Below are 23,764 nucleotides of genomic sequence, written 5' to 3'. Positions count from 1 at the left end.
GTTTGCTAGGGAGGAAAAGTTATACACTCTCATGTAACATCCTCTGTCTCTTCTAGTGCTTCTACCCTGCTATGCTGAGGTGCTGTGGTGCTGTATCACCTGCTACAAACAAGGCATTCTGCTCATGGTTAACACACACAGGCAGAGTGTGAAAAGTGAGGAGGGATGCACTGTAAGGTAGCAAACGCCAAACCATCAGGGTTTCCATCTACATCACTTCACACTGTTGAGCTGAGGACAGTAACACAGAACAGCAACACCTGCACTACTGTCAGACTGCTCTTCCAGGGGATGGGAAAAGGCTCATTTCCGTATCCCACCTCAAGCCACTGAAACAAGTCAAACCTCCTTTCACAGAATGAGCTTTGCTTACCCCACACAGCATGGTGCCAGGTACATATACCAAATAGAAGCAATGCTCCTGCTTAGATTTAAGGATGTGCCTAACTCCCAGCTGGATCAGCACTTTCAACCACATATCCTTGTGGGCCAAGGATTTGCATTCTTACACATCCTTAAACTTTCCAGGACATGTCATTTATCATTCTGACTGTGATAAAGGATGGCAACACCCTGATAATTTATCTTGCTCTCAGTACACTGCAGAAAACAAAAATATAGATTTTTTTTTACAACAAGGTGGAGGACGCAGATATCACTCTCCCTCTTTGATAATTTAATTATAGCATAACATCATCAGGTTTAAATCAGAAGAAGGGAGAAAAGACTTGAAGAAGGAAAAAAAAAGTGGTGGAAGCAACATTTACTGCAAAAGAAACAAACAAAAAATCTGTTTACAGATCACATCTGAAAAGAACATCTCTATTAAATGTGATTTTAAAAGAACTGACAAGAATAAATCCATGTGCAGCTCCAGGTATTTCAGCCTAAATGTGGAAAATACACATTATTCTGAGTTTATGAAGGGCTTTGTTTTATCAGTACTACTTATACACACTTTCTTGGTTCATTTTAGGCATATTGCAACATTTTAAACCAACAGACTTGAGAGCTCACTGATTTTAAAAGACAACAGCTCCCTTTTTTTAACATGTTTCTAAATTATATATGGGCTGTGTACTTCTCCAGACAAATGAACTCTGATAAATCATGTTCTCACATGAACTAAAGATGAAGACTGTTCAATGTCAGTCATGCTGCAGATCCGTTTAGACACCGCCCCTACCTGAAACAACACAATCCATGTGTTGAAATCCTCATCAATCAGATCCTCATCCTTCCTTACCAGAAGCTGAAATTTTTGCTACAACGGGCTCAGGCAGGTCCTGAGAGGATGCTGCCTAGAACACATCCTCCACAGCCAGCATTATGGCAGACTGCATCCAGCTCCTCTCACAAGTTTCTCCTGACAGGATTGCTCTCCCTCCTAACTGACTTTCTCTGTTACGCCTGGCTGAGTGACTCTGGCTGCACCTGTGGTCTGTGATACGTTTAACAAACAGCACAGTGTGCTCCATGACCTGGCTGCTCCTAGCCACGTGCCTGCAGGAATGCTGCCTGCAACATTAAGCCCACTGCGTGCGCTTGAGCGCACAAGCCCCATTTTGGACCTGCTTCATTACCCCTTTCTCAGCAAGCTCACCCAGAGTTAATTTAATGCATTTAAGGACTGAAGACCAGCTTTGCCACCCTACAGTGCTATCAAACATGTTACAGGCTGAGGATTTGGCCGTATGCCATCTATGGGGTTTCCTTCAAAAAAACTTCTTCTGAAAATAGCTGAGCTGATGCTTGAGCAGTATGAGAACAGTGATCCATCCAACACAGACTGCCACACCGTCTTTACACTGACCTTTGCACATCCAGTCCCTCCCCTACAACAGCACAGGAGTGGGATCATTTCCAAGTTTCCTTCTCTGATACTCTGAAAGTATGGAAGAAGAGTGGAGTACACAACAGCAGTCCCTCTATTTGGGTTCTACTGGCCTCCTCAGTTTAATACAACACCTCTCTACTGCTACAGAAGGGCAGTCGCAACCCCCAGACCCGGACGTAGCCTCTAGGAGTAACAAGAGGCAAGTAAATACTTTCCAGCTTCTTCCTCAGCAAGAGTTCCCTGAGCCTGGGGACTGTCATCTTAAGATCCAAATTCCCATGGAAGAAAGATTTTTCCTTTCCAAAGGTGACTTCCAACTTCATCAACACTTAGGCAGGATGTAACAAGCAGGAGGCCCAGTAAACCAGCACAGCCTTGAGGGAGCAGGGGGGCTCTTTGTCTAGAGCCACACCTGGACAGGCCTTTGCAGTGCAATCCCACCTCTGTCTACGAACAGCCTTCCTCCCAACATGTTCAGAAATGTGTGCACTATCCTTCTACCAGTACTATATAAACTAAAAACCTTTTAAGTTCAAACACAAATCACTTCTTTTCTGATCTGGCCAATTAAAAAATGACAAATGACAAGAAGTTGTGAAATTTATCTTGTCACCAGCCTGTAATTGCTACTTGGAGCTTCAAATTATGGAAGAAGAAAATGAAGAACAAAACTGAAGTGTTTATAGCTTGTTTGGATTCTGGTTCACAAAGTACAGCATTATCTTTGTTAGTGTGTGAGGAAATGCAATTGCACTGTGGACCACTACATCAAAAATCATCTACTTTAATTAATTACTTGAGTATTATACCAGCAAGAAAAGAATTATTGTAGTTATTTCAGAGTTACTTACTGCTTTTATACATGTGATCTGTCTGCAAAGGTTAATACTAATTTGTCAAAAAAATTATTTTACTACAGAATTATTATGGTATTAAGATTTAGGATTAGCATACTAAGATACTATGATTATTAGGATACCTAATGGTATCCTAATAAATACAAAAACGTTTGAGATCTTTCTAAAGAGGAACTGGATCAGGATTAAGGAGTAGAGGAGGAATAAAAGGCTGCAGTTTAAGTAGGTATCAGATTGTCTACAGATGGAGAGTTAAGGATAGAGAAAGACTGAGAAGCCTGATATTAAAGAAAAAAACTCAACAACAAAACTACAGGTGGACTTCCGAGACCTTCCAAGTAAAATTACAGTACTTTAGGTGCACTTAGATGCACTTGATTTAAAGTTAACTCATTCACCTTTCTTCACTAAAAAAATCACCTATAAATACCAGAAATAAAAGCCCACCAATCAAAAGCAATCAAAGTTAAATTTTTAAAGCTAGCTCTGTCCCTCTGTTCTTCCCCCCAGGTTTCCAACTTCCCATCTCAGGGCTGTCAGTAGCTGTCAGCAGATCATATGAGAAATTCATCTGAACATACAACATAACTTGACAGGCAATACATCAGAAAACCTAGATGTGACAACAGCAAATTCCACCAGATGGTCCTGGATCATATCTATCCATTAAAAAAAATTCTGACAGAAAAAAAATCCCAACCACAGAAAAGCAGAATTTCTGAAGATGAAAAAAAATCTGGTATATGCACTGTTTCACCCTTTGTCCTAACCATGCCAGAAAAGGAGCTACAACAGCTCCAGCTTGTCCTCAACAGTTTGTCCTGTCATTAATATCTATATGTATATTTTGTCCTCCTCCCCAAAGAAAAGACTTCTAAATAAAGATGCCTCTCCATTAAAGGCAGTATGTGCTACTGATAATGCTGCTTTTCAATTGAGAAAATTCTGTCAATGACTCTGGAGCCTGGTCCTGCTCCAGCACAAACATGGAACACCAAAACCATGTAGTTAGCCCTGGGAGTAGCTGCAAACTTGAAGCACATTCAAGACTCCCTGTTTGCCACCCTTCCCACCTCCCTGTTGCTCCTGCAGGCAGCAGATTCTGTTTGGGTTCCGGCTGCCAACAAACCTCATCAGCCTCTGCAGCGACCCTTTTAGGAGAGGCCTTGGATTGCCTTGTCCCCTGTCAGCCATGTAACCCCATGAAGGCAGCTGAGACCTGCAGGTCAAACACCGACTGTCCAGACCTACTCTCAATCCAGGTAAAACTGCCTTTGATACACGTGAAGCACAAACCACATTCCAGCAGGCACAACCTGCTCTGGCCTCTTGCCCACATGAAACAGTGCTGTGGCAGGCACAACCTGCTCTGGCCTCTTGCCCACATGAAACAGTGCTGTGGCAGGCACAGGGTCAGGGTCAGGACACTGTGCCACCCTCGGAGAGATCAGCACAGTCCCATGGCAAAAAACACCAGGTCCAGAAGCAGCTTTATGGTTATTCCACTGAAGCTGTCACTGTTCTTCAGGTGAGCACCACCAGCCTGGCCACAGCAGCAGCTCAGCTGTGACAAGAGTGAGAGGCCTATGAAACATAAATCAAACTGGAGCAGGCTGTCACTGCTCAAGTGAGACCCTCAGGGACACCATTCCTTGCTCCTGTTGTGCCCCTGCCTGCAATAGCTGTGTGTAGATACAAGTTTTCCTCTGAGAGAAGTAATTGTCTGCAGATGCAAAAAACTACGATGCATCCTTCTCCTCCCAATTACCCACACTTAGAAGAAATGGTACTTAGTCAAATATATTTTTAATTGGTAAAGCAAATAGACATGAATCTGAATGCACAGAGGGAAGGAAGATGGTGAAGGATGTGGTCTTATTTTATCATCATTTTATAGGACAGGATACTGCTCCAAATTTCTTTGGAAATCTGGCAGTTGCTTTGAATCCAAAGCTGTGACTGCAGTAGAAAGCAGATCTACTCCCTGTCAGTGCACAAGCTGCACTCCACAGCTTAGGGATGAGGAAATCTCTCAGGCCACTGTGGCAAAATCAGTTTCCACCAAGAAACCAGACTGATCCTTTAACCAAGGAGTAGTTCTGTATATCATACACACCTTTTTTCCTTCCCCTAAGGACAGCTCCTTCCATTATAAACTCCTTTGCTGTTGATCAAAGTGGCCCATTTCCCAAGTGAGAACCCCCTGTGTGGGGGATTATTCCAGTGCACTGGTGGGGAAGTGGGCTGCAGTCCTGCTTCAGAACTGCAGGTGAGTGGGCTGGTTCCAGAGGTTAATAATGAAAAGGACCTTTTTAGCAATGGCTGATGGCTACTCCCTGACTTCTGAAGAAGCAGTTTATTGTGTCCATCTAATCCATTTCACAGTTATCACCTTTAGCACAGAGAGAAAGCTACTTTTACATCATGGACTTGAGAACAAAAGGCTTATGAAAAATCTAATTCTCCCCTCCTCCTTGAACTTCAATAAGGAATATATGATTTTTTTACTCTGCCTTTGTCATTTTAACATAAAAGAAAAAGTCAGTGACACGTTCAAGTTCTGTTGTTGTGCACCAAGGGGGTTTCAAATATTGCAGAAGAACTTAATTACATTTCTAGACACTTTTGACTGGAACTTAAATGTTGCGACAGCAATAATAGTCTCTTAGAAATTAGAAAAACAGGCATTTAGCTCAAAATGTATGTTCTGATTAAACTGAAAATGGACACCACCTTTTCACTGGAGTGCCTTTTGGCATCTAAAAGTTTTTCTATAAATACTAGGCTATGATTTTCCAAACCATCAACTTCCTACAGAGAGAAAAATACACATCTTACTATTTAATCATTCTCAGTCTAAATACTGTAAAAGAGAAGGCATAAGAATAAAATGTATTTAATAAAATTGATAGAATTTCACCTCCTCCCATTCTGGTATTTAATTATATGTCATTAGAAAAGCAAAAAATAGTGCAAATCAAAGTCCATGAATCAGCTGTTTACTTTACTTATTTATAGGCATTTATATAGCACTCATCACCATAGCAACCAGGAACCTTTTTTCTTCTTGTTCAAAAGAAAAGTTGTATTTCAAAATGTGAGCCTTTGATGTCACAGTGCAAATAAGTACTTAGGTCCTGTGCTACAAACACTTTAGACAGGTGCCGCTAGTATGTGAACCAAGTCAAAGGTGTGATGAAAGAGACAGAATCACAAAAAGGAAAAATGAAGGGAAAGGAACCATGAAACAAGTGAGAAACAGGTAAAGAGGGAAACAGTAAAGGGCTTTCCTATGAAAATTCACAGTGCACTGTGTCTCACAATAACCCATGATCTCCCCAGTAGTTTTTACCTGTAATAACAAGTGACTGGTTCATGGAGAACAATCCAATTAATGAAGACCAATCAACAAGTTCCAAATTTATGCTGAGGGCACTGGTGAATATTATTACACAAGGATTTCTAAAAGGATAGTAGCTTAAAAATGAGGCTGCAGAGGGCTGTCTGTCTTTTGAGAGCAAAGAAGTCAGGAGTCTCACTTTGGCTACTACTGTCTTCTGATCCCCCAGCAATTAGCCATTACCAAATACCCCCAGAATTAATAGACCTTTTTAAAAATGCCATCTGCTCACAAAACATCAAAGAAATGTGTAAATTAGAACACTGCTCCTGCCTACACCATTACAGAATGAATTACTAGGTATGTCTTGCAATTGCAGTTGCCTTATGATACTTCTGGGAACTACTTTTCAGACCCCCAAAAGAGACTGGAATTGGTTTTACACTACTTCACCTGGCTGCTTTTTATTCATTGTACAGATGATACACATACATGCACAATGCAGTATTTCAGATTCTTTTTGAAGCTAATGAATTTCTAATTGGGACAGAAAAAAAAAGGCATCTTTAGCCTATTGTCATTTTGTTATGTAAGAGACATTATCATGAAGATTTCCTCAAGACACTGGTATGTGAAGCTATTATCTTCAACTCTGCATTTAGCTTGATCCTAACTTCTTCATAAACCAGTACTGTTCCAAACAGTTAAATAAGGACTGTTCAGTTGTTCCTAAGCTAAACACATAAATCTTTCCTCAAGATTGGTGGTTATTTTGTAGTCTTTTTTTACACTGTATTCTAAATAGGGCAGAAGCTGCATGTATGACAGCAGGAAAAGTGACAAGTTCCTTATCTGGAAAAGCACCAGCAGGCACGGTTATCAGAACAGACCAGCTCTTTTAAAGTGGATTGATGAAGCTATTTTTAAAAACACCTAATAACATCACAGAGGAGACTCTGATCTCTGCAAAGGTGAGCTGCACAGCTCGATACTCCTGGGAGGCAGCTAATGAAACTGAAGCTTGTCATACACAGACTGCGTCCAGTAATTGGCTTTGAACACTGGCAGATGAGATTCCCCCACACTGAGCTCAATGTCCTGCTCACAGCTTGAGCCAAACACAGGCAGAGCCGGGCACTGTCTGGCACAACCAGGTGTGAGTGGCTGTCTCTACCCTGCCTGTGCTGCCAGGACCAACCCATCTACTTGGAAGGCAAAGAAAGAAACCTAATTTCTTCCAGCACCTCACACCTACCACTTGGCTTCCAGGACAGGAAGACAGCTGTGTAGGAAAGGTGGCAGAACGGTGTCGGAGCAGGTGGTGTGCTGATGGAGAAGGGAACACATCCTACCACAGAAGGTGAAGGAAAGGGGGGGAAGACCTAAAAGGAGAAGGAAGAGGGTCCCATGTCATGCCTTCATCCAGCACAGCAGAACCACCAACAAATGCTAACCCTCACTCAGCGCTCTGTGCTGACTGTGCAAAGTCCCTTAGGGACAGCCACTGACCTCCCCAGGAAGGCAGCCAGCAAAACAGGGGAAGCATCATCCATTTTCCCCAAATTCCACTGACCCTTCCTAGCCACTTTTCCCTGAGCTTTGTGGACCCACAGATCCATTCTACCTCTTGATGTGAACTGAAATTCTGAAACTGAATTCTGAAACCATTTTGGAACACAGCCAAAGAAAACACCATCCCACAGTGTGAGAAGACTCTTTGTCCTCTTGAAGAAATTTTATCTGCATAGCTGAGGACCTCTGGTCTGGTTCTAGCTCTGTGGTTTAATGCCCTCCTTTGCACCACCTTCTTTTTCATGATTCTTCCTGCCTCCCACTACTTCCTAGAAAAATCCACTCCTTCACAGCCTAGATACTCCCCGACTGGAAAAGCCATTTTAAATAGAAAGCAAGCTCTTCTGCTGAGAAAAGTCATCTATGGCTCTGATCGTTTGATAGATTTACTTGTTGAAGACCTCTAAGCCTCTGTGTTTTATAACACCTCCTAAACACCTTGCTATGTTAGAGCACAGGCCAGATACATTAAAAACTCTGGAGAGCAGTAACTGAATGTGGGCTGCTGTCATAGGGAACCGTTTAGACCCACAGCACTTATAGAACACTTTAAAGCAACAATTTTTAGGAGAAAGGGGGTGAGAAGAAGGGGAAAGAGAATATTCAATTTCCAGACGATTGAAGCAAATCTCAGTAAGTTCACAGTGAGATGCAACTCAGGAGATTAGAAATTTAACCAGAAAGAGATTTCCGTATAGTCGATCTATTTTGCACATTGCTTAATGCAGAATGGGCTCTAAGTAATTAGTCCCAAAACATTACCCAGGCACCTAGAGTGCATGTTCACAGCACACTTCACAAGTGTTGGAAGCTGAACTCCAGCTTTGATGACAGCTAATTAAAACACAAAAGTGAGACTCTAAGTAAAACTACCACCTTGCAATCATACACCGTTCAAAACGCACTCTGGCAGAAAAGCAGACTGCAAGGCAGCTTTCCTGCATCTAGTTCACGCATTTAGTATATACCATGGTTTTGAAAATGACATTGCAAAATAAACACCCTGTCTTACAGTTGATCTGTTTAGCATAAGTCAGATTTGTTTCAGGGAGAACGTCCTTGCAGAGAAGAAGAGCTCTTCTGGTTCCCAGCTAAGTAAGGCTTGAGCTAACAAGCCAATCAATCAGTTCAAGTGTTTTGAGGTCGCTCTTAAAAGGAGCCGTTTCTGTTTTATTACCAAAGTCAGCAGTCACCGTTTAAAAGTCAGCATTTGTCAATAGTTACCCAACTATGGCACTGGTGTGAAAACACTGATATGCTCCCTTGGCTTGAGCAGCTGTTCAGATACAGTCCTTATTCTCATTACCAGAGGAGAGGGTGCCTCTCCAATGTATTTATTTTTCCAAACATGCAGCCATTATCTCCATATCCCATTTAAACACAGGGTTAATTGAGGGGGCTGGAAGGGAGCAAGGGGACCCAGCAGACACCGCTGAGCCCGACCTCAGAACATGAATGTGCAACGCATCCAGAGCTGACACACGCAAGAGAAACTTTACCACCATGCTTAGTCAGCACGAATTAAAATAATTTAAAAGGTGCAGGATGCGATAAACCCAGCATCCGTATCCACGGGGGCCAAATTCACTTCCAAGCTTTCAAAGCCCGAAGAGAGGTGTCGGGGAGGGTGTCCCCAGGCACTCAGCCATCAAGGAAAACTGTCAGGAGAACCTAATTACATCTTTACCTGCCCCAGTAGGCTTTAAACCTGCAGCGCCTTTGACCTCTGGGGAGGTTATTAGAGTTGTAATTGAGCAGCAGCCCGCAAGAGCAAGCACCGCTCGCCCTCCCGCGGGCTGCCGGCCCGGACCGCTCTCGCTGCCCGGCTCTGCTCACGAGTGCACGGCCGCGGCCAGCGCCGCCCCGGGGGTTCCCCGGCTTGTCCGCCTCCCCGCCGTGGGGTCGCCGCCGGCCACGAGGGACACGGCCCCGCTTCCCCATCACCCGCTCTCCCTCCGGGAAGGAGGCGGCAGCCGCCACCCCCCGCGAACCGCCCCCTACGGCTGCCCGAGCCGGCCCCCGCCCCGCGGCCGCCCCGCACCGCCTCACCTGCCGCCCGCGGCAGCGACCGCCCCTCGGCCCGGCCCGGCCCCGCCGCCCCGGCCGCCTCCTCGCTCACCGCGTCCCGCCCGTCGCCGGGAGGGGAGGGGACGGGACGGGGTGGGCGGCCCTGGCAGGCGGTGGCCGCGCATGCCCGGTGCGGGCGAAGGGCATTGTGGAGGCTGCAGTTCGCCGAGCCCTCAGGGCGGGTGTCTTGCTCGGCGCTCACCCTGCCCCGCTGCTGCCCCGCTGCTGCCCCGCATCCAGCCCCGCATCCAGCGCACACCCTGCCCCGCTGCTGCCCCGCTGCTGCCCCGCATCCAGCGCACACCGTGCACCCGGTCCTGCCCGGGGGTGTTTAGCGCCCACCCTGGTCCCGGCCCCAGCTCCCAGCCCTGCTCCCACCGCACGGCGGGTTCGCCGCACGGCTTGCTTCCCGGGCTGCCCAGCTCTTGCCTCCTCGGCCGATCGGTTTGCTGGAGCCCTCTTGCTCTTCCCAGCCGTCTGCGTTGCCCACCCGCAGCTCCTCGTCTTTCCCCTAAATCTCCTCCAGCCTCCACAGAATCACAGAATCATCGAATCATCAAGGCTGGGAGAGACCTTAAGATCATCTAGTCCAAATGCCGACCCAGCAATACCACTGTAACCCCTAAACCACTTCACCCAGCACCGGATTGGAGTGTCTCTTCAACACCTGCAGGGAGGGTGAGTTCACCACACCCCCGGGGCAACCTATTCCAATGCCTGACTCCCCTGACAGTGAAAAATTTGTTTCTAATACCTAATCTGAATCTCCCCTGTCCCAACTTTAGGCCATTTCCTCTGGTCTTTTCACTCTAGGCATGGCGGAAGAGACTCGCTCCCACCACACTGCAATCTTCTTTCGGGTGCTTGTTTCACCAGAGCACAAGTGACCCAACTCACAGACCATTAAAGCTTGAATCAACCACCTAGAGCATGCTGAGTCTGCAACAAGAGGTTGAATCACCTGAGCAGGTGGGCACGCGTGTGTAACAGCACCTCTGCTCCCAGCCTCTCCCACAGTCAAAGGGGCTTTTGTCATTCACTTCACTGAGGCTTTTGTTTCTCATGGGAGCTTCCTACTCCCACACCCGTGCAGAGCTCTCACTCGATGTGAAGGACAGATAGCGGTTTGGTAGCATCTTTCACATTAGCTGGTGTTTGTATGCATAGCTAAATGCTCCCAGAGTGACGGGATTGCTAAACATGCATGCAGGAATTTAATATAAAAGTTTAACCGTTGAAGAGTTTGCTCCTGAAAAGCTGATAGTCATTTGGGGGAAATAAAATCTAAAAGCTTAGTACTCCTTCCTCCAGACTCTTTTTTTCTGCCTTACAGGTTCTGTAGCTAATGATCTGAAGAATTAGCTTGTGTTACAAGAGATACACACAAGAACTGAGGGTTTTCAGAAATGCTTGTTGCTATTTAAAATTTAATTTTGTTACAGTCTCTATGAATTCTAGTGTTGAACTCCCATGGATGGACAAGGCAAGTGACAGGTTTCTGAGATATGTTTTCCAGTTTGTTCAAGAACTATTACATTAATGAAATCCGTTGCAAGAGATCCCATCTACTCTGTTTCTTGTTAGGTTTGCGAGTTATAGTCCAGTCTTGAGAGACTTCAGAATGCTGGACCTACATCCCTTGAACGATGGCAACAATGCCAAATAATCATTGTCATGATCCTTTTCATTATTTCATTGGAATTTTCATTGGAATAAAAAGCCACTATTTCAACAATGTTTAGAGATATCTATTAATCTTCCCAAAGCATTTGTGAGTAGAAATCCTGACTAAGATTTCACAAATACCTGCATGCATATTCACATAAATGTCATCCGCAGTGCTACTTTGCCTCCTTGTTATGAAATATTTAATGAACCAGCCAAAAGCCAGACTCTACAGTAATTTGAATTAAGTGGCCAGTCACGTATCACAGACAATGAATGGCCAAAGACACAGACATAATCATTCAAGAAAAAAGAACACCCGTAATCTGAAATGTGTTTCTATGAAATATTCATAGGGTTGTGGTGATTTATTGTCATGTCTGCTTCAGAATAGCCTGCAATGGGAAAAAGAGCAAAATCTGATAAACTTTTCATGCAAAACAGTTCATTCATTATTCCTGGAGTAAGAAGTTTGTAGACCCACATCTGTTTAAGTCCATCTTCTATACGTGGTAGGGATGCGTTTTCCTCAATGCCTGGTGTTACAAGGGATACCTACTGGAAGCAGTGTGAACATGCTAATGGCAGATACAGTCCCTTCAGTTGCCCAGGCATAGCTGCCTAGTGCAATTTTGGACAGTTTAGGTTGTCCAAGACATCTGCACAAGGCTGGTAGATACAACATGGGACCTACGAGATGCTGCCTGGCCTAAAGCTGCCTTGAGCTTCAACGCAGCGTCTAGCAGTTATGTTGCCCAAATCACTTCTGATGTGACCATTCAGGGAATAAATCAGCTTTTACAGACACAGGCAGAGGATGGACACACAACTGGGAGCTAGAACAGTTGAGCCACTCTTTACAGTTCAATAGACAGAACTGTATCTCCAACCTGAAGCAAACACTAGAATATTTCCAACACGTACATCTTCTCCTCAAATCACCTTCTACCCTTGGGCTATAGCTCTCTCTGTATGTGCAGCCTCCTTGAACCAGAAAATATCAGAGGGCTGGGTCCTGGAGAGTGACTCCACCCAGCAAAGTCACTGACATGCCTGCTCATGAACATCAACACACTGGACTGCAGCACACCAAGCCTTGCTCAGGTGAAGTCAACTAGATCCACCAGCTTCTTTGTTGTGTGTCTCTGTGCCATGCTGCCTCAGCTTTTTTGGCCATTTACCTAATGCTTCTGCTCTCCCTTGGTTTTCACTACCTCTGTGTGCTGCACAAATTGTAGGTACTTGTGCTCTCAAACTTTCCACAGCAGGACAGACAGAAGGATCTACACAAGCTGTGGGTAGGATCTTGCTGGGATTTAGCCACTCAGATTTTTTTAAATGTCAGCTTTGTAAAATGGATTTGGTGGGGGTAGTGGGACACACAAGTCCCAGGGATGTGGCAGTCTGCCTGTGGTATAATCACAGCTCAGCAGAGCTTGTGGGCCAACCAGCCAGTATGTAAAACTGGATGAGCACTAGTCTTGTAAGAGGTAATAAGCAACATCCATGGAGTGTGCTGCTGCCTAATCATCCTGCCAAGGAAAACCATTTCAGCCAAAAACATCAGTGAAGCCATTTGGGACTGAAGACACTGTGGAACTCTCTGCACATCCACTCAGCATATGCTAAATGCAGACAGCAGAGAGAGCTGAACGAGGGACTTTGAAACTGCTATATGCCTCAAACCTCTCTTACAAATTCATGTAATTCACTAAAGAAATTATACATATTCATGTCATTCTACCTCAGGATTATGAATTTATTTGGAGGGGATAAATGCTTTCTTGCCTCCAAAGAGCAAGATTTCATTAAACTGTCGCTCTTTTGGAAAAAGCAAGCAGTGACCCCAATCTCTGCAGTACCTAGCAGCCAGTAATAGCTGTATCATGGTCACTACCTGCCCTCTAGTAGCAATTTTTCACATGCTGATGTTGAACACATGCAGGAATAAAAAAAGAAAGAAATATGCTGCTGAGCAATGCTGCTACTGGAATTGCTTGTGCCTAGTAGGAGGACACTGGGTATTCTGAACGCACAGTTCTTATACTGGTGTTTTACTCCTTGAGCCCAAGGGCTGGGTAATTAATTGCTGGTGTTGCCAAAGAAGGTTAAGACTTTGTTTATCTTGTTGCAGGTAAAATGAGGTGAAATGAGTGCATGTGCTGTTAAACAGCTAAGCAAACATGACTATACTATACTAAGAGAGATCAAAAAACTTACAAGGATGACAGTTAAAGCTCTCCACTAGTTTCATGGTGACACTAAGAGAGCAAAAAGACCTTCCAGTCCCACGTGCAGGGCGCTGACCCCTGCTTCTGCTGCTAGCAATCACATCCCACTGAGCACAGAAGTGAGCAGCATGTGGCAATCTGCACTAGGATGGCAGCAAAACAACAGGGAGAGTAGCTCTTTCCTAGCTCCTTGTGGAGTGGCGACAGCTTCTGCTTGGTTTTTGTAGTGGTCTGCTTAGTTTGGAATGCAGGGCAGTTAGATAAGCAAACACCTGGTTTATTTAGCCATTCACTTATTCAACAACATGGGACAGGCAAACTATTAAGAAATAAGGAATTTTTCCTTGTAACAGGAAATCCATTTGTGTATGGACTTAAGGTAGATGTTCCTGTTAAATACAGAAAAATGGCCTCTCTTGCACAAATCTAATACTGTGACTAAATATAAATCTCCACAATACAAAAAAGCAATAGGTGGGTACTTGTGACAATGAATAAAAAAGACAGAAAAATGGAGAAATCCAATGACAGTCGACATCAACAGATGTGCCAAAAGCTCCCTTGTATGACAAAGTGACTGTCTCATGAAATATTAGCAACTATCCAGAACTGGGAAAGTGTGAAAATCTTGTTGCTGTATAAATTATCTAAGACACTCCTGCCAATTATAGACTTACTGCGAGGAAGAGAGACATTGGTAATCATGACAGCGACTGTGTTTGAGTGTCATGTGAATATTCTCGGGCAATTATTCAAATCAATCATTTCTTGTCCATGTAGGAAAGATTCATCACTCTTAGTATCTTGTGTCACTCAGTGACTGAATTGATGATGTTCTGCTATTTGTGGTGTTCTGTAGTCCTGCCTGTTTAAGGTGGCAGCATTGTCATGTATTTAACTGCTGAGGTGCAGAGCTGTCCAGCACAAAGTGGGAGGGCATAGGCCCATGTTATGATCCAATCATTAAGGTTCTTTGGAAATACCTCTGCCCAAATTAAGGTGCAAACGAGACCATATGCCAGTCAACAGTATGGGTTTTATTTGATAGTAAATATGAGAGAGAGAGGGAGGAAAACAGAGAAAAAGAGAAGTAGGAAAAGAGATGGGGGGACAGAAAGAGGGAGAAAGAAAGTATCACCATCCGTGGATCCCAAGGATGTTGCGTTGATCCTCTTCAGCTGGTCTTCTCAGTGGTGATGGTCCCCCCAAAAAGCACAGAATGCCATGGGTTAATATACACTCAGGCCAGGGGCAATGTTCAAGCATGTCCCCCGGGGGGAGGGGGCAGCCTCTAGCAGCAGACCCTGCTTGCATCACGTGTACTCCTGTGGTGCCAGGCCTAGCACTCTGGGGGGTCTGTGATGGATTGTGACTCCCCCTCAGCTGCCTCTCACGTGAACGTCCCGTGGATGTGGCCTGTGGGGTTGGGGGTTCCACAGCTGGGCCAGTCTGTGTAAACCTGGCTTCTGTGAGCTGTGCTCTGCCCCCACCCCAAACTCAGCTAGGGGTGACCCTCAGTGTAGCTGAGGTTTGACCTTTGTGAATGCATTCCTTTCCCTCAGCCTGAGATGACTGAACAATAGGTTTCCCTTTATCTAATCTCAGCAGTTTGACTCAGTCCAAAGTCCTAGTCCAGGTATCTTCAGGGAGGCTTCTTTGATTGTAGCTTCTTTATACACTTTTTGTTATAATGAGCAAAATTTTATATCAATGTTTGCGGCATGAACTATTTCAATCTCTGACAGCCCAGAACCCATGTGAAACATTACACAGGTTGTAAGAGACCAATTCTCTTCTGCACTGAGCAATGTCCAACCCAAAAGCATTTTTGGAAGTGGCAGGAGCAATGCTGGCTGTTGCCACTGGCAGGGCATGAGAGGGCTCTAGATGCAGGAGGAATGTGATCCATTTAATCACTCTTCTTCCACACAGGATGTTTATGAGACCCACTAACCATGTCTTGCCATTCCAAATCTTCCAACTTCAGTGCCTGCCATCCCTGTCATTGAGAATGACTCCCATATTTGATTACGTTCCTGCATCTTGCTTTCCCAGCCCTGTGTGCTCTGACCTACCCTCTCACACCTACTGTTCTGCCTAAAGAGAGTCTCCTATCACCACAACTTCTTTCATCCTCCCACCCTTCCTGGCAGGAATTCCTCTAACAGAGGAGTGTGTCCTGCTTCCATGACAATTACTGTTGGTAAGAGACGTGACTGAAAATGTGCAATGTCTCTGTGTACTCACTGGACTGTGACTACATAAATTTTGATCTTTGACTTGGCTTGATACATCTGGTCTTACCTTCCTTTTTATATATATCATGAGGTATGATTAATGAATTCACCTTTTTGTTTTTAATTAATATGCCCCATCTATTCCTTCTGCCTCTTCCTGTAAGCTATGCATGTATGAAGTCTAATTCCAGCCTGTTGTCACAAGTGGATGCATTAAGGCTATAGATCTGCCTTTGCAAAGCCTTAAACGCCTGATTTTGTAAATTGACTAAAATACCATCTACATATTACTGCTAAAAGTACCCAGTATCAGCTGAGTTTCAGTACCACAGGGCTTCCCTTCTTCTGTCTGAGAAATAAAACTAACACCAGCAAATGGTAACTTGAAAAGGAATTTGTTCTTTAATAAAATAACAAAACAAAGTCTTCACAGAGGAGTAGTTTCCTTTTTACTACATGTAAGTGTTTGCAACAAAATAAAAGAGCGTTTAGCTCTTCAGGCTGGTGATAACAAATAAAGACATGGTTCACCTTGACTTTCACACACTCTGTCTCTCTTTTCAAAGAGCTTCTTTCCTTTATTCATGAGCTCTTTGGGGACAGGATTTTTAACAGTTCTTTCTGACAACTTGTGGTTAGCAGAATATTTGCTTTCGATTTTTTAAAGCGTTTGTTGTGGCTCCCAAGTATCCATCTGTAACTCTCAGAAAAATATCTGGTAGCTTGCGGCTAGAATATATTTTGGGATATCTAGTTTGTCACTGGTTAGCTCTGATACTGAAGTTTGAACTGACACCTGAAATTCACCAAGATGAGCAGTCCTTTAGAGACCCTCTCTTCAGCTATCTCTTCCAGGTCACCCCACTGGAATCCTGAGAGATTATTCACTTTGGTACTGAGCCATCACACAGGAGAGAATTCTGATTTTTTTTGCTTTAAAACTACTTATCCCATAGATCATCCTCACTCCCTGGATCCCTTCTGCACCTTTATTGAGCTATGATGCCCTTCATTCACATGAGATTTTGGCAGTGCATATCCCATTTTTAGGAAGTGATTTTACAGGAAAGGAAAGAGTTTTATGTCTTACACCTCCATAGCAAAAGTATGAGGTCTGGACATAGAAGATAGCTAACCCTGCTTCATTTGATGGTTAAGCAGTGACAGCAGTCCAGCCTCTTGCTCTTTGTACCTGCTTTTTGTAAGATGTGAGCTTTGTCCCAGTGTAGCATAGCCTAACTTTTGTCACCTTCATTTAATGACACACAGATACGAAAACAAGGAGGCATTATACCTCCTTCCAAGACAGCAGCTTTCCTCTAGCTGCAGCTGAGAGCTGTGTCCATCCTGAAAAACAATGGGAAACATCAAGCCTACTGCTAAGAAATCTTTGCTTTTCATCCCAGTCTTCCTTCTGGACAATTACTTTCATTTTCATCAATTTGTTTGTTTTTGCATGCTTGCACAACCATTGTGGTTCCAAAATGCGAGTGGGGACGAGTTACCGTGATGCCTCTGCTCCATAATCCCCACTGCCCACTGCCTGGGGAAGTAATAGTCATTCTACCCTTCTCCCACCCACAGAAGAGTCTGGACTGGCTGGCTCCTGCCTGAGAGGGTTCAGATCTTTCTTCTTAGTGAGAGCAAATGCTCTCTTTATCTTCTCTTATGAAGGCCAGACTGTGACTGAGAATGGAAACTGGTTGTTTTGCTTTTCTACATGATCCAGGCCAGCCAGAAGGCAACCATGCCCACTACCTATCCTCATGTGGCATTGCTTTCAAGTGGGAATGTTTGGTCCCAGTGAACTTTCCCACAATTTAACTAGAACCTTGCCCTCAAGAGCAGCCCTAGGTACTGCAGAAGTGAACTGGGGCCAGGCCAGGTAATAAAGCTGGCTCCCCTTGTTGGATTCTGCCTGGCCCATGAAGTATGTTCCTATAAGCTCAATTTTTAACTAGCAGGGCAAAATAAATGAAAGCAAGACAATAATGTTCCACTTCTCTGGGAAAACAGGGCCTCAAGGATGTAACATGAATTCAGCACCTGTCTGTTTGCTGGAGAATTCATACATAGGATGGAAAAGATTTCTCCAGGGTGACAGCAACACAAGTACTCTTTTTTCCCCATCCCTTTCCCTTTTCTTCTTTTTCTTTTTCTTTTTCTTTTTCTTTTTCTTTTTCTTTTTCTTTTTCTTTTTCTTTTTCTTTTTCTTTTTCTTTTTCTTTTTCTTTTTCTTTTTCTTTTTCTTTTTCCTTCCTTGCAGTGGAAAACATAACATTTGACTGTGTATTTGAGCAGGGAGTTTGGCTGCTTGCATTCATGTCACAGCAAGACAAAGTATCTCTCAGACAGGATCATTTCCCTACTCTTTCAAAGAACCACTGTCAGTGAGCATGCCCCAGCTCTCCCCTCATGCGCTTTCTGCTGGCAGAAAAATCATCTTCATCTGAAGCTGCTCCATCTCCCTGCAGCTAAAACCCCCTCTGAACTATGGCTGTCTTCCCCATGCTCCTTCCTGTACAGATGATACATCCCATCTCATTTGTATTGTTAAAATGATTTGCACAGAGTCACCTTTTGCTTCATGCCTGAAATGATAGCAAAAATTAGGCTCTTCCTCTTCTGCTGCTAGGATTAAAAATGTAGAATTTAGGTCTGTCCCCACATGCTGCAGTTAGAGGTTTTACAGCTGAGCCAGTTTTTGTAAGGGAGGATGGGTGCTCAGTGCCTCTGACCAGAGGTGATGGCACACCCCCAAAACTCTCCTCTCCTCCTCCCTTCTTGGTTGGGGGGGAGTGTGTGCAAGGCTGGCCTCAGCAGATGAGCCTGGGGCTTGTGGCCTCCCCCAGCCAGAACTCAGCCCAAACTGATTTTCAGGACAGCCGCTGGCTTTGGCTTTCTTGTGGCTACACCAAGGCACGACAGCCCGAGCCCCGCAGTGCAGAGCCCTGGCTTTGGAGGGTGGGCTGTGCGGGGCACGAGGAATTGGCCATATGGAGGCAGCAAAGGAGTTGTAGTCGGTGGCTCCCTGTCCAGGTGGAGACTGGGGACGAGGGATGTCCCTCAGGGCTCTGCCTTGGCCTCGGGGATCTGGAATGGTTTCCCCAGTGACACAGAGAGTGGGGGGAGCTCCCCTTCAGCACGGGCTTTGCAGGGCACAGGAAGCTGAGCGGGGCAGGGCCTGCGGAGAAGGACTTGGGGGTCCTGATGGATGAGAAGCTCAGCGTGAGACGGCAAGCTGAGCTCCCAGCCCAGGAAGCCACCCATCCATCCTGGGCCATCGGCAGGGAAACGAGCGACGAGCGGCACGTCAAGGGAGCCAATCCTGCCCCCCTGCTCCGTGTTTGGGAGAGCCCAGCTGGAGCACTGCATCCGTGTCTGGGGGCCCCAGCATCAGAAGGATGCGGAGCTGCTGAAATGAGTTCAGAGGGGCGCGATGGAGATGCTGAGAGAGCTGCAGCACCTCTGCTATGAAGGCAGGCTGGGCAGAGAATGCGTTACGATGCAATGAGGGAGAGATGCCTGGGCCCCAATTCAGGTGCAAATGAGAGCACGTGCTGACGACACAGAGATTTTATTTTACATGGATTTTATTTAAGAAGCAATGTGAGGTAGAGCGACAGAAAGAAAGAAATAGGAAAGAGATCTCAGAGAGAGACCAAGAGAGCAGAAGATAATCAGATAAAGAACTAGATGATCTTTCAGGCCCTTCACAAGTCAAACCATTCTGTGATTCTAGAAGGTGTGTGGATGTGTATAAGAACCAGATATTACTATTAATATTATTATCATTATAATTATTTTATTGATTTGCTACTACTACCACTGCTATTTAATCTTCTTCTTCAGCTTTTTCTTCTTCTTAGACTTCATATGATCATTATTATTATTATTATTTCCTATTAAAATTTCTTCATCTTAGTATTCTTATTCTTCTTGTTTTCCTTCTACTTATTTCTTACTATTGCTATGTCTTCTTTGCCTTCTTATTCTTCTACTCCTTTTTCTTCTTCCTATTTCTTACTACTACTGCTACTACTATTTCTTCTTTATCTTCTTATTCTTCTTTTTTCTTCCTATTTCTTAGTACTACTACTATTTCTTCTTCTTCAAATTTTTGTTATTTCTTATTCTTACTTACTACTACTATTTCTAAATCTTCCTCATCTTCTCCTATTTCTTATTCCTATCCTCATTCTTTCTTTGTGTGTTTTTGGGGCGTTTTTGGGGGTTTTTTTGGCGGGGGTTTTTTTGTTTGTTTGCTTACAACTACTATACTCTAGAGCCAACGTTCATTATTCTGCGGGGCCCGTCCCGGCGCCGTCAGCGGGCGCTAATCCTCGGGCCGTGCCGCCAGGCAGGGGCAGCGGAAGAGGCTGCGCAGCGCCCGCAGAGCACGCCTGAGGCGGGAGGGACGCTTGTTGCGGGCAGCCGGGTGCTGGCCGAGCGCCGGGGCTCCCGGCTGGGGAGCTGAGGGGCTGGGGCAGCTGTGCGGGGCAGGCAGCGGGCTCAGGGTCCCTGCCTCTGGCAGCTGCTCCTGGAAGGCAGGAGAAGCCGCGTGCCCTCGGAGGCCTTGGGCTTGCAGATGGGGAGGCGAGGCACAGAGCGGCACTTGGTGGCACGGCTCAAATGCCTGGTGCTCAACCCAAGCCTCCCGGGGGACGGGCAGCGGGAGCCCATCTTCGGCAAAACCTGCCAGTCTTTTCTGTCTGTCCTCTTCTTCGCAGAGCTCCAGGAGGCTCACTTCGTCCCACTCGTCCTCGTCCTGCAGCAGGGGCTTGACCGCGATGCTGCTGCCGCTCACGCTTTGGCAGCTGTCCTGCTCCAGCTCTTTGTCGCTGTCATCTTCCCAGCTGGACTGCACGGAGGGTCGGTTACCGTTTCCTTTAGGCACCTGCTGCCCGATGGATTCTTCCCAGTCGGATACGTCTTGGTAACTATCGACTTCTCCGTGGGACTGCTCTTGCTCGCTGGATTCTTCCCAGTCCGAGAGCTTCTGGGAGCTACCAGCTTCTGCGTGGGAAAGCCCTTGCTCCGAGCATTCTTCCCAATCAGAAAAGTCTTGGCAGCTCCTACCTTCTCCTTGGGACAGCTCTTGTGAGCTGCATTCATCCCAGTCGGAGAGCTCCTGATCGCTGCAGTCTTCCACTGGGGACTGCTCTTGCTCAGGGCAGGCTTCCCCTTGGGACACGTCCTGGTAGCTGCCGGCATCTCCTTGGGACAGCTCTGCGGCTTCGTCTTCGTGGACCTGGGAAAGCTCAAGCTCCCCAGCTAAGGCCCCCTCCTCCCTGTCTTGCTCTGCCAGGACCACGCCGGGCTCTGCCTCCTGCTGCTGCTCACTGTGACCCTGGGTGGCCAGCGGGCACGGCAAGGGGCTGGGGGAGCAGCAGGGGCTGTGCGGGGCAGAGTCTGGGCTCTCTACTCTGTCTGCTGGAGCTGCTGCTCCTAGTTCTGCAGCCAGGCTTTGCTCCAGGTCCCTGTGTTCCTCTGGCTGCTGGCCAGATGCCTGGACCTCAAGCAAAGCTTTGCTACCCATCTCAGGGCTCATGTCCTGGTCTAAGTCTGGTGCAGCCTGGCTGCCATCTGGGGGACTATGTGGGGCACAGACTGAGCTGTCTGTCTCTGCTGACGGCACCTCCTCACCAGGGAAAGGAGAACCTGGTGCCTGTTCCACTTGTGGAGCCACAGGCTCGGCAGGCTCCTCCTCCTCCTGCACACCTTTAGCCGGGGCAGCAGCTGCCGGCTCAGTGTCCAAGGGACTCCCCGGGGCAGGAGAGGCACTGGGCAGCTCAGAGGCTGCCTCTCCTGCCGCCCGGGTGCCCACACTGCTGGGAGAGCCAGGCCTCTCCTGGGCACAAATCTGGGCATTCTCGTTTCTTTCCGGATGGGAGGGTTTGCCCCCCATCTCCGGACTGGCACCTTCTCCCCATTGGAACAGGCCCTGGCTGCTCATACCTTCTTCCCTTTGGGACCACTTTTGGTTGCTCACGTCTCTTTGCTCTTGGGGCAGCTCTTGGACATTGTAGTGCATGCCCTGGGATAGCTCCTCCTCATCGCTGTTGTCTCCCACTCGGGACAACTGCGTCTCTCTCTTGTCTTCTTCCCCTTGGCGCACGTGCAGGTGGTCTCGCACGTCTTCCTCCCAGGGACTCACTCGCTGGTATGCCTCCCCTCGCCACAGGCACAGCTGTTGGCCCGTCCCATCTTCTTCGCACTGGGAGAACTCTTGGCATGTCTTCTTGTCTTCAGCCCAGTGGTCCAGCTCCTGGGCTGTTTTGCTTGCTTCCCAGTGGCACAGCTCTCGCTGTGTGCCATCTCCCTGCTGGACTCTCGCACCTACCTGCCACTGGTGCAACTCTTGGTGTCTCTCGGCTCCCCACGGGCAAAATTCCTGCACTGTCACGTCTTCTTGCCATTGGCAAAACTCTCGGACTACTTCTTGCCACAGGCACAGCTCTTGGCCAGCAACAACTCCCCGTTGGGAAAGCTCTTGAGCCACTTCGTATCGCCACTCTCGATCCATGTTGACAAGGGTCCCCTCCTCCTCCTCAGTCTCCGACAGGGGCGGCTCTGAGCCACCCCCTGCTCCCACCCACTGCCCGCTGAGGGCCTGGCCTTCCAGCCAGGTGGGCAAGGGGCTGGGGGGCTGGGAGTCGGGGTTCACCTTGTCTTCCTCCATCGCTGACATCGTCTAGCGCAGAGGGATCCCGGGAGCTGCTTCCTTCTGGTGCAAAGGGTCTCCTGGGACTGGGCACCCCAGGGCTCCACGCCCCTTATATACCCCCCTGGCAGGGTGGGGCAGGGCTCTGCCGTGTCACAAATGGCCTCTGGGCATCACAATGTCCCGCATCACCAAGGGCCCTGACACAGCGCGCCTGTGTCACAAAGGGCCACAGCCGGCGCCCTTCAGCAGCCAAACCCACTGCAAGTGGCACGGAGCAGCCCCCGGACTTGCTCCTAGCCCCTTGTTATGATCTGGTTATTAAAATGGTCAGAAATGCCTTTGCCCAAATTAGCGTGCAAACGACACTAAGTCGCTAGTGTGTGTTCTTTTGGACAGTCAATGAGAGAGAGAGAGGGGGAGAGAGAGAGAGAGAAAGAAAGAAAAAGGGACAGAGATTGGCAGAGACAGATTAAGTAGAGAACCTCACTGCTCCATGGATCCCAGTGGTGTTCCATTGATGCTAGTGACTGTGTTAGATCTTAAACAACAGCACAGGTGCATTGACTTGTATGATATTATGATGAGTGAGGCAGGTAATAACAAACATGCAGTACTCCAGTCACCCACTGGGTCTCTTTCCATTTTCTTCACGGAAAACCTAAACCACCCTCTGTGTGGAGTGTTAAAAAGGTTGTATCAATAGAACATCTGCACATTAGCGTAATGATTAGCTTATAGAGTAGCACCCAGTGGTGAAAGTGCTTTTATCTTCCTTTCCACACACAAAAGTGATGAGTCATATGGAGGTATGCTTACACTGAAGTCAGACTTGATGTCTGTTTTCACTTTTCAACCATTGAATCAAAAAGGTTTCCTTGCAGGTAAGTTTGGCAAAAGGCATTCGGGCTGTTCAAAATAAAGTCCTGAACTTTTTTAGAAAGCGTAATTGCAATTACTGTGTTTCACAGGCAAGAATGCTGCCAGGAATGAGTAATTGTTGGTATGGGTTGCAGACAATACAGCAAATATGCAAACCAATAATTTGGAAAATGTGTCTTTCACTTAAGCTTGATTTAAATGTGTGAATTCTTTGCCGCTTCCTGGTATTTCCTAGTCTTTACCATTGTCTTTCTTTATTACAGGTCTGAAAGAAGCTGCTGCCATATGGAGAGCTGGAGCAGCCAAGAGTTATGTTCACAAGCAATGCACCATCCGTAGCATTTAGAAGCTGCCAGTCCTCATAGTCCCAGACCAAAACTAAGCTTTGTAGCAGCACTATTAGGTTTTCTTG

At 46.4% G+C, this 23,764-nt stretch overlaps 2 protein-coding genes and 1 long non-coding RNA gene across 7 annotated transcripts in view; 1 reads left to right on the top strand and 2 right to left on the bottom strand.

The window, feature by feature from the left end:
* Window positions 1-9,785, bottom strand: part of POMGNT2 (protein O-linked mannose N-acetylglucosaminyltransferase 2 (beta 1,4-)) — a 31,979-nt gene extending 22,194 nt beyond the window's left edge. Inside the window, exon 1 of one of the 5 annotated variants that reach the window (XM_085051217.1) lies at window positions 9,656-9,785. The gene's annotated coding sequence lies outside the window, so the exon portion shown is untranslated. Of the gene's footprint in view, window positions 1-7,289; window positions 7,311-9,293; window positions 9,430-9,655 lie in introns of those variants that run through there. The other 4 variants (XM_085051213.1, XM_085051214.1, XM_085051215.1 and 1 more) reach the window with 4 other exon arrangements.
* Window positions 9,786-9,822: 37 nt separating this feature from the next.
* Window positions 9,823-10,593, top strand: LOC146441219 (uncharacterized). The gene is made up of 2 exons (XR_014849819.1): window positions 9,823-10,351; window positions 10,459-10,593. It is a non-coding gene; the product is annotated as an uncharacterized LOC146441219 (long non-coding RNA).
* Window positions 10,594-20,046: 9,453 nt separating this feature from the next.
* LOC146441218 (uncharacterized) lies at window positions 20,047-22,571 on the bottom strand. The gene has a single exon (XM_085051212.1). The coding sequence runs from the start codon at window positions 22,495-22,497 to the stop codon at window positions 20,143-20,145; it is 2,355 nt and encodes a 784-aa protein (XP_084907338.1). The 5' UTR covers window positions 22,498-22,571; the 3' UTR covers window positions 20,047-20,142.
* Window positions 22,572-23,764: the final 1,193 nt, after the last annotated feature.

The sequence above is a fragment of the Lichenostomus cassidix genome, chromosome 2 (genome assembly GCF_008360975.1).
Source record: "Lichenostomus cassidix isolate B80296 chromosome 2, HeHo_3.0, whole genome shotgun sequence".
Taxonomy (NCBI): domain Eukaryota; kingdom Metazoa; phylum Chordata; class Aves; order Passeriformes; family Meliphagidae; genus Lichenostomus; species Lichenostomus cassidix.
Note: the sequence above shows the minus strand (reverse complement) of the source record. Positions and strands in the feature narration are given on the sequence as shown.